The sequence below is a fragment of the Centruroides vittatus genome, unplaced genomic scaffold, assembly GCF_030686945.1.
Source record: "Centruroides vittatus isolate TY-2023 unplaced genomic scaffold, ASM3068694v2 contig_400, whole genome shotgun sequence".
In the NCBI taxonomy this organism is placed as follows: Eukaryota; Metazoa; Arthropoda; class Arachnida; order Scorpiones; family Buthidae; genus Centruroides; species Centruroides vittatus.
Window position 1 is genome coordinate 922,683 of NW_027122215.1, and position 17,764 is coordinate 940,446.

Below are 17,764 nucleotides of genomic sequence, written 5' to 3' on the forward strand. Positions count from 1 at the left end.
GAAATTTTTCAGTGGGTGGTCTGTCCGGATATGTCGGGTCCCGCCCTCACCACCTGGCGAACCCATAATGATCTTGCTATAAGAGGTCCTCTCAGTGCCCACAGAGCGGAAAGAGTTTTAAAAAAAAAAACCTCAAGACCCGAAAGAGTTGAATTTTATTCCAATTTGTTTGCATTCTACCGATCTTTTAAAGACCGATTTTTTGTTTTAACGAATTAAAAGAATATCCAGTCGCCTGCTTTCCTATAATTTAATCGTTTTCCAAAACATATCCCGACCACCTCCAAAAAATTCCTGGGGTTTCTCGACCGAATTTCGTAAAGTCAAAAATATGTTAATGTAATTAGAATTTATAAAAATTTAATTATGTCAATTTATTGTGTGTTATGATAACGTAATAAATTTCGTAGTCAGGATTTTTCCGTGAGGGGGCACCTGGCAACATGCGGGTGACTCAAGGTCTATATAAGAAGGTCAGGACACGCGTACAGGAGCCGCCATTTTGCGACATTAATTAAACTAATTTGTGCAATTTTAGTTAAATTAATGTCGTATAAAACTGACTGCTCTACAAGTTTGTTTTAAACATGCGACTCAAAAAGTCCCAAAATGGCGGCTCCAGTACGCGTCCTGACCTTCTTATATAGACCTTAGGGTGACTAGATCAGATGTACTGTACAGTACTGTACATTCTAGTCGGCATCTTGTAAAGTGAAAGAAGACTATTTATTTAAATTAAACTTAAAAATCTCAATAAAATTTGGTTACATTCTTTATAGACTGATATAAGCCCTAAAAAAATATTTGAGGTGGCACAATAATTTCGAAATGGCAAGGGTCGGACAGTAGCACTTACAGCTTCATGGGGCCCAGGCAAATTTGAATCGGGGCTCCATGTACTGTACAGTGTTGACTTACGATATTTTTCTTCGAAGGCATTTTTTGGGGAAATATTTTCTTATAAAAGATTGGTTTGGGGGCCCCAGGCAATTGCCCTTTTTGCCCATAGGAAAATGTGCCACATGGCTCCAAAATGCTCCCCGCAGCTACAGATTTACCATGATAAACACAAATTATGAATTAAAAAAAACCTGAATGGATTATTAATAAACACTTGTAATTAGAATGTTAAAAAACAATAATTCTAAAAAATTATAAAAATTCTTTAAAATAAACGAGTTTTTTTTTAATGGAATTAAGAAAGATATTTAGTAGAATATTACAGAAACATATAGAAATGGAAACTGCAAGCCTTTTTAAAAAATATTTATTTAATGATTACCCACAACTAATACATAGGTGGTATAATTGTTATACCATTAATAGATATAATGTAAAAAAAGAAAAAGTTATTAATTTATATATTAAAATTCCATATATTAGGAAATTTTATGAAAAATATAAAAATAATTTTAAAACTTATTTTGTCAACTTAGTAGGTGAACAAAGAAATAGATTGAGTAAAAGTATTTATTTGGTGAATAAAGGAAATGTTAAACATTTGACAAATCCTTTGGAGGTGGCAGGTGTTGTCTACAGACTGATGTGCACATGTGCAGCAAGTAAATATTACATAGGTGAAACAGGAAGACAACTTGAGAAGCGGCTGAAAGAACATGAGGCAGCAATATGGCTAAATAGAACTGAATCTCCGTGGCATCCACATTGTAGTGTAGAACATTGTATTATAAATAGAAACAACATTAAAATACTGTACAAAATAGAGAATCTTGTAATGAGACGCATTGTCGAGCATTATTGTATCAAGAGTTATATAAATGTTATTAATTTAAATACTAGCATGTGTGTCGATGAATGCTGGGATAGCTTGATAGAGTATAAATGTACTGGTCATGTGTAGCATGATATCCACTGAGGAGGCACAACATGTGAAATGCATTTGGATAATATGGTTAATAAAGTAAGAAGTATTTTGGTAATTTTCTAAATAGGTGTCCATCTTTGGTTTTATTCATTCGAAATCGGATAAAGAAAAGTGATTTTAACTCATTTATTTTAAAGAATTTTTATAATTTTTTAAAATTATTGTTTTTTAACATAATAATAATAACCGATTCCATTGTTTTTAATATTTATTTATTACTTGTAATTAGGTGACTTGTTAAGACATGTTTCTGAACGTCTGTCACAATACCAGAAAGCTGCAGCTACAGTACATAGAAAACTCTTGTTTTCAATTTACTTTTATTCTCTATATACTGATTTTTGAATAAATACAAATGAATTTCTTAATACAAAAGTATGACTGTTATCATTCATGCTGTCATGAAATAAAATTAATGCCCCATATTCAGAAGGGAAAATAAAATATCTAAATAGGAGCAACACAGATGGCACGAGGGTGGACACAAACCCACCCTAAAATCTTGTGCACCTGTTGTCCACCTTGAAATAATTGATTCAAGTCTACCTATATTGACCATTATTGGGAGGGTTTCTCGAAATATGATTTGATTATTCGCCAATTACATGTTTTCACTAAATGCTTTTTAGCACGCTCCACTATAGTGGTGAAGTGCTTATGTTAAAACTTTTGTCCATTGGTCAGATGTCCGTCAGATTTCCATGCACATGCGCAATGATTTCACTTTCGTTAGTAAGTGTTATTTCCGTTCAATCTATTTATTCTGCATGTCCACGTGCATGCACAATTACTTGATTCCAAGAATTTATAAAATTTATTTTAAACAAAATTAATATTTGATTTGCTTTTTGTCTGATGATAAAATATGCAGATAACACCTGCCCCACTGAGTTTCAGTGGGGCAGGTGCACATATGCAAAGAGCATTATGAAGTGTTGTGTAGTGCCAGGATTAGAATGCCATAGACTATCAGAGATTATGTCATCATATGTATACATACACACACTGTATATGAATTATAATTTAGCTATAGAGTTTATTATAATTTATACATATTACCAGAACAGAAATATATATATAAAATATATTTACTTTGTTTGATATTTAGAAAAAGTAGGACTAAAAATTCTTAAGTTATTCATTAAATGAGCAGACAAGTTAAAATTTTTTATATTTTAATTAAAAAAAGTCACAATAAATAATAATCTATTATAAAGAATTAATCACCATGTAAATGGTGCTCTTTCTCTTAACAATCTAACACCATATCGTAACCATTCTTGTTGATGAATCCACAATTCTTGGGCAGTATCTAAACAGCTCATCACTGCTGCACCTTTCCAAGTTGTAACACGTGGATCCATATCCTATAAAAATAAAAATTAAAGTTAAGATTTAATTTTGTTTCAAAGTATTAATATTAACAAGAGAATTTGACATAGTGTTTAGTAGTTTAATACATTAAAGAGTTTTATCGAATTTCTGTAGAATTAAATGAAAAAAATTAATACTTTGGGTCTAGTTATAATGTCTATTTCTTCTCCACGATAGATGATTGGAATCTGCACCGAAAGTCGATTCTGTAACCAAGTATGAATACCAGAAAACATCATTCCACCACCAACTACTAGTATACAACTGTACATCTTCCTCTTCATTTCTTCCGAGTCTTTATTATTTTCAGTGCCATTTTAGTATAAAAAGTTTTTAAATATTAATTATTTAAATGTTTAAAGCAACAATTTTAGCATAAATTATATTTACCACATCTTTCGATGCTTTGAATAATAGCCTGATCAATACCAAGAAGTTGATCACACTGAATTTCCTGCTCAACATCTTTAGTAGGTGGTGGCTCTGTCTGTTCTACATCTTCATCAAGAACTGCCTGACTAAGTGGACAGTCTTCTATTTGTGAACTTAGATCTAATGCTTGTGCTCCATCAGTTGCCTCTCTATTGCCTCTTCTCTAAAAATAGCATGGTCTCTTAATTTTTTCAAATATTTGTTGTCATTTTCATCTTATTGTACTTACCTGAGTCTGTACCAAATAATTCCCATCGTGTGGGTCTTCTGCATCTCCTTCATATCGTTGTTGGGTTCTCGTGCATTTTGGTCCAGTTAAACCAAATAATTCTGGATGAAAAAGAACTAATGGTGCTACTAAACATTCATCTCCTATCTTCAGAGAAAGGAAGCAATAATAAAAGTTTACAAGTAAGATATATTTTTATATTTCTTTATAATTAATGTGAATATAATATGAACAACATTATTAAAACTCAAAAATACATATTATATGTTATGAATTACTGATGATTATAAAATACTGAAATAAAATTAATGATTAAACTTAATAAATTTTGAAAGTATTTAAATCTATCTAAGATTTAAATTAATTTAAATTAAATTTTAAAATATTTCAACCAGCAATGCTTGTATAATAAAAAAATCCTTACTTTTACTGTATATTGACGTATAGGAGAATTAGGCCTTTTCACTTGAAAGGATCGTTCTTGAGCACCACAAATATCCTAAAAATATTAAGTTTTTATTAGTCCTAACTAGAAGAATTAAATAGTGAGATAAAAATAACTAATAATAAAATATAAAATTTTTATAGGAATTTTGTATATTTACATAGTGTACTTTAGTGTTTTAAATTGCAAAATATTACTTTAAGACTGAAAACTTTTTACTTAATTATTTTTAATAAATTAGAATGAACTAAATTATTCATATTATTTTTTAAGAATAACTTTATGGAATTATTTCAATTCATTTACAGTACACATTTTAGTTCACAAAAAAATATACAGTACTACAACTAAAAGTTATTTATTGTGACATTGTCACAATGCCAGGCTGCAATTTTTAATCATATTTGTAATTTAATTAATTTAAAATATATGCTCTCCACCTCAAATTAGTAGTGGCTTTCCCCTGTACATCATACTTTCCTGCAAACAATAGTCGTGCCAGTCATCTAGCTCAGTGTTCCGCAAACTTTTTGTGTTCAAGGTACACCTACCAAATCAAGAAATTTTAGAGGTACACCAAAGGAAAAACCAATGTTTATTTAATATTTATTTATTATAAAAATCAGTACAATGTTTAATGAGAAATGTGAGCCTACTTAACTGAGCACAGGCGATCAAAATTTAGAACAATCGTTGATAAAGGCTGCTCTCATCTCTTGGTCGATCGTCCTCAGGCGTTCTCTTTTTCTTGATTTAATCGTAGTGAGAGTTGAAAATCCCAATTCGCATAAGTAGGTCGTGGCAAATGGTAAGAGAATTGCAATAGCACGCTTTGAAAGCAGTGGATACTCATTTTTGTATGCAGCCAAAAATGTGCTAGCTCTGTTTTGGAAAATTTTAGTTTTAATGTCCGATCAGTTTTTAGCTCCATGAATTCTTCCTGCTCGTTTATCAGTAGGTGTCATATGGAAATGCTATCTGAAAATGGATTTCGTACCTAGTCCATAAGTTGCAGGTCACACTTAGGAAAATAAGAGTTCATTTTTTCTCCTAATAGCTCCAAGTGTTTCACTATCAAAGTCTGTACTTTTTTCTGAATCGGCAGCCATGACATTTGGGAACATTTCATTACTACCATCGGTAGCGTGGCTGATCCATAACACCAACTTAGCGCGAAAGCTTTCAATCTTGTCTGATAACATTAAAATATTAGAATTCCTGCCTTGCAGTTTTTTGTTGAGCTCATTTAAATTGGCAAATATATCCACCAGATATGCAAGTTTTGCTACCCATTCTTCTCTTTTAAACAGAAAAGTAAAATCTGAACCCTAGGCCTCTAAAAATGTCTGGGTCTCATTTTTTAGCTCGTAAATTTGAGAAAGCACTTTTCCGTGAGAAAGCCATCGTACTTCTGTATGAAACAGAAGTGACTGATGATCTGCTCCCATTTCCTGACACACTGCATTAAACAGACGAGAGTTCAGCGGTCGCGACTTGATGTAATTGACAATTTTGACGACTTTTTGTAGGACAGACAACAATTCATCAGGCAGAGACTTCGCCATCAGTGCTTCCCTGTGTAAAAAGCAATGTACATTTTTAATATTAGGGTTTTTTTCAGAAGCCCTGGTTATAAATCCCCTAATTTTTCCCGTCATAGCTGCTGCTACGTCTGTGCAAATGCTTATGCAGTTGTGCCATTCCAAATTATACTCACTGAAGTACTGGTCTGTTACTTTGAATATTTCTTCTGCAGTGGTATAACCAGGTAGTGAGCAGACAAAATGAAAAGTCCTCTTTTATTTCATATTCGTCAGTGTACCTCACATTTGATATGAGATGCGCGTGACCACTGATATCGGTAGCCTCATCGATTGTAGCGCAAAAACTCCACTAAGTCTTAATTTTTCAATTAATGTTGATTGAATGTCGCTAGAAATATCATTAATTCGACGTGAGATTGTATCTGCTGACGCAGGTATTTTTTCAATTTCCTTAGCGGCTTCTTGGCTAATCATAATCTTGACAACTTCTTTGCAGACAGGTAAAATTAAAGTTTCAGCGAGAGAATGAGGCTTCTTGGATTTAACAAGCATATTAGTGATCACGTAGCTTGCTTTCTGCGCTTTGTCTGATGTTTTGAAAGACGAACTCATAAGAGTTACCTGTTTCTTAGACTGGTCTTTCAAACATTGAAAAAAAGCTTTGTCTTTTTGAGCCACCGATGGGTGTTTAGTAGTTAAATGTCGTAAAAGTTTACTGGGCACCATCGAATTATTATCCAAAGTTACTCCATTTTGGGATTGGGCATGATTCGTCTCCGCAATATATAAAGCCATAATGTACATAGCTCTCATCATATTTTCGATTAACAAGCTTAAGTTTTTTTTCTTCGTTGACTCTGCTTCTTGGGAGTCATTAGTTTCACTTGACGAACTTGCGGTAAGTTTAAGGAATTTATATACACATACATATATACACCATTATATACACATACATGTATTAGGGTCTATTTATTTGTAATAAAAAAGTCAATTACGTTTGCGACGACACATTCACAAACTAGCGGCTAGTTACTGGCGAAAAGCAATTTGTTTCAGTTTACAAAAGCGTGTGACAACAATGACTAAGCGGGGCGCAGCGTTACAATATCACATTGACACGCGCATGCATGCGGCGCGCGGGTGGACTGTCCCGCTCCTTGTGCAACGAAGTGCTTCGCTCGCATAACTCTCAGCTATGTGTAGGTGCATTATCTTCACAAAACTTGACATTTTTTCGTGGCACACCAACTATTGACCGTGGCACACACTTTGCGGAACACTGATCTAGCTAACTCCTTTCGGGATAAAATTTTTGAATTAAAATTACATGACTTCAATTGAAACCAGAAGTTTGTATATAATTAATTAGGGCCTCCTGCACCTAAGGTTTCCATATCTGGTCTCAACTTTCATCTATCTAACTCCGTTCTCGAGATTAAGGAAGGACAGACAGACAACAGTGGGAATTTACAGATCTACAATTTTTTTCAAATTGTAGCCCAAAGTAGGTGCATAAAATAAAATAAACATTTTCTTCTTCAACCAAATTGTAAATTTTTTATCTCCAATCCTCAATTTACATGACACTCAAATTGCACAATTTTAGTTTAATGTAATGGATTTTCAGTTTAACACAGAATTTTAAAATAAAATACTTTAAAATGCTCATTTTAAAATATTTTTAACAAAATTAATGTTTAGGCTTATGTTAATCATTATGTATTCTCTCACAACACCAGTTTGTTTAAAAACAATACTCACCCAAAACCAATCACCAGTGTGAAAACTTCCAAAAAAGCAAATGTTTTCGATTCCCCTCCTGGGATCTTTGTCAGCTTAATTAGTTCTTTCCATTGGAACTGGATTCGAAGGTTTTTTAAAAATTTAGAATGTGCCTTGCTTCCAAAAAATTTTTAAAATGAAAGGAATTCACAAGCCCCTTTGAATAATATTCGACCAATGGGGACGTTTCGAGTGCACGTCATAATAACATTATCCCCTAGTTATGATTATACTATTAATTAAGTCACGATTCGTCTTCCAATAAGCACTGCCATGCAGTAGAGAGATTCATTTCTTCTTTAAAATTAATGCATCCGGATTGGCGATCAGCCTTAAAAATTTCAATCGCTTCCAATGTTCTTAAATGCTCCTGATGTTGAGTTGTTCAGATAACTTGTGCTTCTTCAAAAATTGGTAAATACCGATTTTTGAAGAAGCACAAGTTATCCAAACAATGGTAGAGCTTAAATGCATAGAAAAAATAGCTGTAGAGCATGGTTACAGTAAAGGCTTGGTTCGCGGCTTGGCCCGCGCCTACGCCAACCATCCTCCCCCACGCAGCGTTGCGGGCGCCCGGTCTATGGCGGGTGGCACCCAACAGCCAGTTACGGACAGCAAGCGCACTGTTGTCCATTACAGTCAGCATCTGGACCTCCTATACAGAAAGACTGCTAGACATTGTCGCACCAGTATCGCATATAGGAGAACCAGCACGATTCACGAGCTGCTACGCAACGCTAAGGTCGGGATAAATCTTGGCAGGGCCCCTGGGGTTTATTCTGTCCCCATCAGGGATGATAGGTTCGACAGAGATTTAGTTTACATTGGTGCAACCATACGTTCAATTCAGAAGCGGTTACGGGAGCATCAGGCTGACCTTAAAAACAACAGGCGCACCACTGCCCTGGTGACGTACATTTCTGACCCGGAAATTCGGGTGGACTTCCAGAGCACTAAGTTAATATGGCAGGCCTTTCAATACGATCAAATACGGCACCTGGAGGCCTGGGAGATATATAAAGCCAACGTGGAAGGCACCTGCATCAACTTTAAAGATGGGGACGCGATCGTGCATGCGTGGAGGTACCTGTTCAAGGAATTCAAACAGAGCCAGGCAGAGGGGTAAAATGTGACACGTACTATGTTTATTTCTCGGAAACATCGTTCTGGCGGTCTGGAGGGGGATGACATTTAGTTCTCAACCTGAAGAAGGCCTTGGTGGAGGCCAAAAACGTTAGTTGGTTCTCTGTCGTATACAATACTGTAAAAGGTTTTTTGTCTATGACTTCGTGTTACTGTTATATATTTTAATTATCTTATACAATTAAACTAATAAAAGAACTAATTGATTAATATATAATTCTATATATTTTTTAACATTTGCAAAACAAGAATGATTTAGAATAAATATTTCTATTGATAAAAACCAGAATTATTTCTAATAATTGAAAATCATAATGATCATATAACTTACCAGATTTACATGACACATACTCTCTTTTAATTCCTGCAATAATAAAGCATCTGTAGTTCTGAAGGGAGAACATTCTTTATAAGGAAATCCACATTTTTTAAAAAGCCAATAAAATAATTGTGTTATATCACTCCCTCCATATTCCATGCACAATCTAAAATATTTAAATATAAATAAGTTGAATATTTTAAACTAAATTAAAACCATAATTTATTATACACAATGATCAATCTCATTTAGAATAAATTATTTAATGAAAAATCTATTTCTCTATTTTGAATTTTAATAATCCTGAAGTGATTTTCTGTTAATATCTAAAATGATTATTGTCTAAATTATTTTTGAATATTATAATGTTCATTCAGAAACTACACATAAATTACTTTAAAATGAAATTAAATACAACAAAAATGAAAAATTCCATTATTATTTCAGAACATGACATTCACATTTATTGAATGTAAAACTTGTATTCAAGCTATTTTGATAATGTAGACAAGAAAATTTGTCCTTTCAAAGTTCTTGAATTCAAGAATTTCAAAGTAGAATGTTGTTCTACCAGATTCAAGATCTTGAGAGCTCCAACCAATTAGGATAAGACATTTTTGTCCCATGACAAAATGGCAGTTTTGACAAAGGAGAATGTGGAAGCACTTATAACTAATAAGTTTAGGCTTGATCTGTAAAACACAACTTCTAATTGTTATTAGAAGAAAAATAAACATACAGAGTCACTCACAGAATTGGCACAAGCATTCTCAAGCAACATCGATTACATAACTATACACTATACTCTGAGAACTTAGTATAGTGAAACATCAACATCAACAGTGTATCAATCAAAGTGGTGGTATTTCTCATTACTTAATCCTTTCTAGAAACCAAATTTAAGTTACAAAATGTAAAGTTGATGAAGTTTCCATCTGCTAGTATTCTACTGTACAGTATAGACAAGTTCATCAAATAATGTTCATTTATTGAATCTTGAAAGTACCATATAGTTGTATAGACCAGAATATTGTTTTAAAATTGTCTTGAATTCAATTTTTCAATGAATATATAAATAAATAAAAATGAATTCATTTAACAATCCGAATCTTCAATTTTTCAATTTCTGACCATATAATATTTTAAACTTTATGATAATTACAATAACAGTATTTAAGTTTACAAATTTGGAATTATGTTTCAGGAATGAGATTATTACAGGCATAAAAAAAACTCCAAATAGAAATTAGATTCAACATTTCTTATATGATTTACTTCTAAGTTATCATAAACTAATTCATAAATAAAAAATTTTAAGAATAAAGCAAATTTACCTTGTATTTCTATGTGAAATACCATCCTCTACACAAGCTACTGAAGTTTTTTGATCACCAACATCAACAACACAAGCATAACTAAGACCAGCACCAAATGTAGCACAGACTGATTCCTAAATGATATTTAATAATACAATAAATAAATAAATAAATACAAATACTAATACAGTAAAATTTTAACTGATTGTCAAATCAATAATGGATTAAATGAGTCATTATCACTTTGACAAATTTGAAGTTTTTAAATAAAATACTTACTAAATGAATGAAGCATCCACCAAACTTAAGTTTTGTGAGCAATAAGTTGACTATTTCTTTCACATGCTGTCTGATATAAATATCAGATACAACTAATACTGCTCTGTAATGCTAATAATTCTTAACATGAGTTATTATTTTAAAATATAACAGAAATACAGAAAATAATGTCAAAACTACAAACTTTCAAATCTTTAAGTGGTATTTCTAAATATTGTTGAATGGCAGTTCCCCAAATTGTCTCTATGTCAGCTAATACCGATGTCAAAGATCCACCAATTTGGGAATGAATATTTAATTTTCCTCTTTTCATTGGCCAATGAATGTGGAAATTTTCTGCAGGATTTAAATATAAAACCTGAAAAATTCAATTCTGTTAATACAGGGTGACAATAATTAACCCGTACAAGTTTTTTGTATCGTAAATTTATTAAAGAAATGAAAATTAGCAAAACAACAGCATATAACAGTGACAATACTTTACGTATTAATCAGATATTCAGCCAGTTTCAAAGTGGACTCCTTTTGCTTTGATGCAGAGCCCCAAACGCGTTTTGAAATTCTCAGCGATGGGCCGCACTCTTCTGGAGACAGTTTGTCTCACTCCCAGCGCAAGGATTGCTTCAGCGACTCCAAACTTTCATGGTGCTTAGAACAGGCCCTGGCCTCCAAAATGGACCACACACTGTAGTCCATTGGGTTCAGATTCGGCGAGTACGGTGGCCATTCCGCAGACGAGATGAAATCGGGAAAATGAGCCTTGCACACTCCTGAGTCTTCTTCGCCCTGTGTGTAGGTGCCGAGTCCTGCTGAAACGTCCATTTCGCACTGACAAAATGCTGCTGAGCCCACAGAAATACCACAGCCTCGAGAATGTCATGGTGGTACACATCTTGATTGATTTTGGCCCCTTGATCGACGAAAACAAGGGGTGTCTTGCCGCTCGCACAAATTCCGCCCCAAACCATGACTGACATTGGATTTTGTGATGTTCGATGACGGCTGAGCTTCCAGGAGCCCCCGCGGACCAGTTCCTGTCATTTTGATGGTTGTATGGAGAAAAGCTTGTCGTCTGTGAAGAGAATGCACTCCCATTGTCAACCTGCATCCCGACACTTGAGTTAACGGGATCTTTGGAGTCTCACGCACTTGTTTTCATCGGTGAGGAGCTGAACCTTTTGGAACTTGTAGGGCTTGAGTACGAGTTCCTTTTTCGCCATTAACCGCACCGATTCGCGATTGATTCTGATCTCACGAGCAATTTTTCTCATGGAGACCTTCGCATGTCAGTCAACTCGCTTTGTGATGATCTTGCGGTTCCTAGACGTGTTGACAGTGCGCTTTCTTCCACGTCCGGGACGGTCACCATTGTGGCCAAGCTCCTTGAATCGCCGAACTGCATCTGAGACTGTCATTTTTGGAACACCGAGCAGACGAACAATTTCACATTGATGCTTTCCTTGCCGGAATAGCTCCAAAATTGCACAACATTTGTTCGACACCATTAAAAAAATAAAGAACTAACCCTTATTACATCGAAAGTACATCTACACGGGCAGGAAATCATGGAGAATTAAACAATAGTATGTAAATTGGTGACAGTAAAAAAGTTCAGGTGCAGCATTGCTACAAACTTTGTACGGGTTAATTATTGTCACCCTGTATAATACACGACTTAAAAATAAAATATTATTCTTCTTAAATTATATTAATTAATTAAGCAATAAGTATATTGTATTAGAAGTACTGTATAATGTATTCAATATCTATTTCTCTGAAGCAGTATAAAAAAAACAATGATTTAGATTATTTATAAATCAAATTTTAATATGGATAAAATAATGCTTTAAGTATTTATAAATTACTTCTGGCTGCTAATCAAAGAAAGAAAGGGGGAAAAAAATCTGACTACTTTAAGCCATAATTCCTTAAAATAAAGTTTATGTAAAATGTCAAAAACTTTTCAATATCAAATATACTTAATGAATAAAAATTCATAACTTCATATAAATAAAGTAATGAAAAAATGTCACCAATTCATTCACAATAATGCTCTTAATCAAATTAAATCTTTAATTTAAAAAAAAAATCTTTTCAAAACAGTAATTAACAGTCAGTTAAAAATATTTGTACACAAAAATTAATTATTAAACATTAAACAGTTGCAGGAAATCCTTTATTAATTCAAACTCAGATAGTTTGAAATCCCATTAGTTCATAACTATATTTTTGTCTCAACTGGGGATATAGAGATTTACATGTTAAGAAATTTGGTTAGTTCAAAATACAGCTATTTCAAAATGTCAATTGAAAATTCTGTTCAAACTGTGCTTGTTTGTTTAGATCAAAGTGTCTCCATGCTGTAAGAAAACAATAGAACAAGAACAACTCTAATCTGGTCAATATGGCTTTGCCTTTACAGTAACACATTTTCAGGTGTCACCTACCCATGGATTACCTTTTTTTCTCTTATCTCATAAAATATGGCTGGATTTTGGGATTGCAAAGATTGAGCTACGAGTAGCAGATTGAAATATTTGTAGGGCTCTAGGCTACTACTGTTTGGGCCACTTTAAAAATAATTTGGGCCACATTTTGAGGAATTCTGCTTTACTTTATATAAAACCTATCTGGCAACCTATGAGGTTCTCACCAGACATTGTTGTTTTCTTGAAGTTTATTTATATTATTATTATTAATTATTAATTAATGAAAATAGCATTCTGCATATGTAGCCTTATTCCATTTGCTTAATAAATTACATCAGTTACATGGCATTTACATATTGTACAGAAATATGTAAATCTCAGATAATTTGAAACTCGATAATTTGCAGTCACAATTATTTTGTCCCTTGAATTTCAAATTAACAAGGATTTCCTGTAATTATATTTCTGTTACTGGTTTTTTGTAGACTTTAAAGAATTAAAAGCTAGTGACATCTGGAAACCCCTCCTCCCTAACAGGTAGTATCCACATGTGATTCCATCCCACCCCTCCTCCCCCAGATGGCCCCCATCTGGTGAACCTACCCTGCCCTCCCATATAGATACAACTTCATTCTACAAATGCAACCACATACTTAATGATGATCCGTACTTTAGAGCAACCCTACTAAACTGATTATCAAGTCAATTACCCAACATACTCTCTTATGTCAATTGTAACCAACAATCAATCATTTAAGTTAATTTTTTTTTTAATTTTATTAAAATATTATATGTATTATTTTGTATAATGTAGCTCATATTACCTCCTTTTTTTGTAAAGTCTAAGGACTGAAGAGGGATCACTAAGACCCAAAATGCATTTCCTTTAATAAAATATACATAAATCAGCTGTTCCTTGTGTGGTGTTACTGAAGAAAGAAAGGCACTAGCTTTTAATTCTTTAAAGGATTTCCTGTATTAGCAGTTTAGTTGCAACTGTGAAATTTTCTGGAGAGATGCAAAAAGATTTCTGGAAAAGTTTAAAGTTCTTATCATTCATTTTATGATTAGTCAGAAAAATAACTTGATATTTTTTAACTTTTCCTTTTGCCATTAATATTTTCAACTTTTCCAATTTTAGTTAAAAGAAATTTTGATTATGTTGTAAATTATTTAATTTTCAGAGCATAAAAATTGTAATACTTTTCAATGGAAGGAATATAGTAAATTCTTTCCATTGCAGGATTTAATGAAAGTATATTGGATCATATAATAAACATATGACAAAATTCACAATTCAATTGATGCTAGTAAACTTGTGAATTTATTCATGTACTTTATGACTTATTTATACCTCATGAAACATTCATATATAAAAAGTAACATAATATATGGGAACATAAAGTAACTAAATGATTTTTGAAAAAATGTATTATTTTGTATATATATTTTTTCTTAATAAAACAATTCTTATCATATATTTCCTTTTACTAGTAAAATAAAAACTAAAATATTAATACAAACAAATACCACCTAAAATCCTGTATCTATTCTTCCTAAATAATTAAAAATGTATTGCAATAAATATAAATGTTGAGCACGAATTTATCTAAGGCAACATACATAACTTATATATCTTTAAACCAGTTATGACATTTTATGATAATTATACTCACATCTTCTCCAATAACGTACTCCTGTGAAGGATCAACTTTTGTCCAATGAAGATCACAACTCCCATGCAAGATTTCTGGTTTGACCTCATTGTTTGCTTCTCTTATCTAATTACATACAATACAAATAAAATATTTACATTTATAAAGCATAAAATAAGAAGTATTATACATTATTTCTAAGTAACATTAAATAACCTTTGCAGATGATATTGCATAACGGACTCTTCCTTCTGATGTCAGACAAGACGCTAGTAAATTTGTAATTACATTTTGTGTTTCAACCATGGATGCCGTTGTTTCAGGATCCTAAAAGGAAATATAAACGTTTGTTATCCTCAACAATTTAATAATAAATTTTAAAATTATATTTTAAAACTTTGGTAAAATATAAACTTTATTCCATAACATATTAAATATAATCAAATATTTCATTTCATTTTTAGTACATTTATATATTTATTAACAAATGGTTTATAACATTATAACAAGTGGTGGGATTCGGTCAGTTTGCATATGTTTGTCAAAACAACTTAAAATATTTTTAGTTTGGTGAACTGGTTGTTAAAATTGTAGTTATAATACAGGTATTTATTTAGACAATTTATTGCAAAAATTTGCATTTGCATAAGAATGCCAACATTTAACAGCTCTATGCAGACTGGAGCAGAACAAAAAAGAAAGACTACGTAATAGAGCAATAAATGCAAGTGCAAACTTGTCACTGTTAGATTGCTACTGATCTGCGACCATCTATCGTAATATCAAGCATCAGATATTTTCTTCTCAACTCGTGGATATGAGTGACAAAGTTCTAGGTACTGTACATTCCAATGTTTCTGGATCAGAGAAATGCAGGACAATAAATATGTTTCTGGGACAATTTTGGATATCTTTTAATCAAACTTTGACAATTACAACAGAGAAGATATTCAAAAAGCTCTTTAGAATAGCAACTCCTCTGATTACTTTACAGCTTAATCCGTTTGTTATTTTAAATTTTCTGTTTTCAGAGTCAATTTAATTTTTATCTGTGTTGCAAAGATTACCTCAAAAATATTAAGATATCAATATATTTATTTGATTTATACTTTTAATTGCTTGATGCTACATGACTAAATTACTATTAAATGCAAATTAAATACAAGTAATACAGCAGTGATAAGTTATAGCTTCTCGGGGCCCAGGCAAATTCAATTTAGGGAGCTTCACATACAGTGTGAACTTTAGACATTTTCTTTGAAGAACTTCTCGAGGGAAATTTCCCAGTTTCTCATTCGTTTTTTAACGCAACCTCTGGCTTTCTGTACCATGCCACACTGACAATACAGGGACCTTGAATATGTTGTCAAATTTAAATTTCAATATTTTTACTACAGTGATGAATTTATAAAAGATTGGTTTGGGGCACTTGGTGAGGGACCAAGGCAACTGCCCTTTTTGCCCATAGGATAATGCGCCAATGTAATACAGATACCTTCTTATATTACATCGCAATTAAAGATTATTACAAGTGGAAATATGTATGGAGAGTGTCAAATTATTAAGATTAACAAAATATTTTTTTAAAAACTTACCATTTTTATCACAGGTACCAAGAAAGAATCTTCATAGTTGCCACGTCTCCCTCGTCTAGCAATGACATGAGGTAAGATATGAGGATAAGTATCCGAAGCTCGACCCAAACGTAGAAATAATGATCCTGGATGAATTACAATCACAGCTGAAGCTTGAATCGGCTGTGAATATATGAATTACATAGATTTTTAAACCAAGTTTAACATTAAATAAAATTTTACTTGAAATTTCTTCGAAAATAATTTATACGCTTACCTCAGTACTTTCTGGATAAGGTTTTTTAATCATTCCCGGAGCCATGATTAAATAAACGTGTTATTTTTTGAATATAACAGAATTGCCAGTCAAAATTCCATACCACGACACTGACAGATAAACCACCATATGAAACACCGACGAAGCGCCCTCTAACCAGAACATATTTCCGTAAATATCCGAATAAAAAAATAATTTCGGTAGATTATCACACAGCCATCGGGTTAGGTACTTCTTTTATTATATTTCCATATATATGTCGGGCTTATTTAATTTCTAAGCCCTTCTTCAGTGCAATTCTCTTTTTATAAAAATTTTCCGTTACATTCATATGATACTTATGGTTCTATTTTCACAAACCATGGCCATATATCGGATAATATTAAAAAAATTTTCTTAAATACGACAATAAAATTCACAAAAGTACACCTCCTTTGTTATTTTTCATAATTATAACATATAATAGAAATTTCCGTAATTACAATATTTAAAACTCCAAGGTGCTTTTGTTATTAACAAACTTTTATTTTAGGATAGTTTTACAATATACTTCCTTCTATTCATTTGCAATACATTACAGTTTATTACTCTAAAGTTACTTTTTTTATTTAAAAAAAAAGTAGAAAAACGCATTTTAATTTAAACTTTACACGTAGAAATTACGAAGATTTGCTCAATATTCCGGATTTTTCATACATATACATAGGTAAATTCGAACTATCTGTACCAATTTTCTCTCTTGCGCCAAAGCAAGTCATTTGTACGCGGATTAAGAGACTCATTCATAATTTTTTCGTTTTGGTTTGTATTCTTTGAGCTATGTATAGCCTTATTGATATTTGTTATCGCGAAATAATTTTGGTAGCTTTTTTGCAACATGAAGGTTTGATTTTAGATAGACAAAAATGTGTGCAATGCTAGAACGAATGCAAGTTAGTGAAAAATAATATCCTATTGGACGGTTGGATGGCCGAGCGGTCAAGGAGTGTATTTTTATTATTATTATTATTATTATTCCTCCGCGCGAGAGGCACCCGTTTAAAAATTCCTGCCGAACGCGTTCGTAAATTCCTGTCGGAGT

General features: G+C 32.5%; 1 protein-coding gene across 1 annotated transcript; it reads right to left on the bottom strand.

Annotated features, from left to right (window-relative positions):
- Positions 1–3,043: 3,043 nt before the first annotated feature.
- On the bottom strand, positions 3,044–16,839 carry Arp8 (Actin-related protein 8). Its single transcript, XM_067271640.1, has 13 exons — positions 16,684–16,839; positions 16,428–16,589; positions 15,049–15,159; positions 14,854–14,958; positions 10,933–11,106; positions 10,749–10,859; positions 10,488–10,603; positions 9,166–9,319; positions 4,345–4,419; positions 3,921–4,067; positions 3,650–3,854; positions 3,397–3,554; positions 3,044–3,252 (listed from the first exon to the last, which is right to left on the bottom strand). The coding sequence occupies exons 1-13, from the start codon at positions 16,726–16,728 to the stop codon at positions 3,109–3,111; spliced, it is 1,707 nt and encodes a 568-aa protein (XP_067127741.1). The 5' UTR covers positions 16,729–16,839; the 3' UTR covers positions 3,044–3,108.
- Positions 16,840–17,764: the final 925 nt, after the last annotated feature.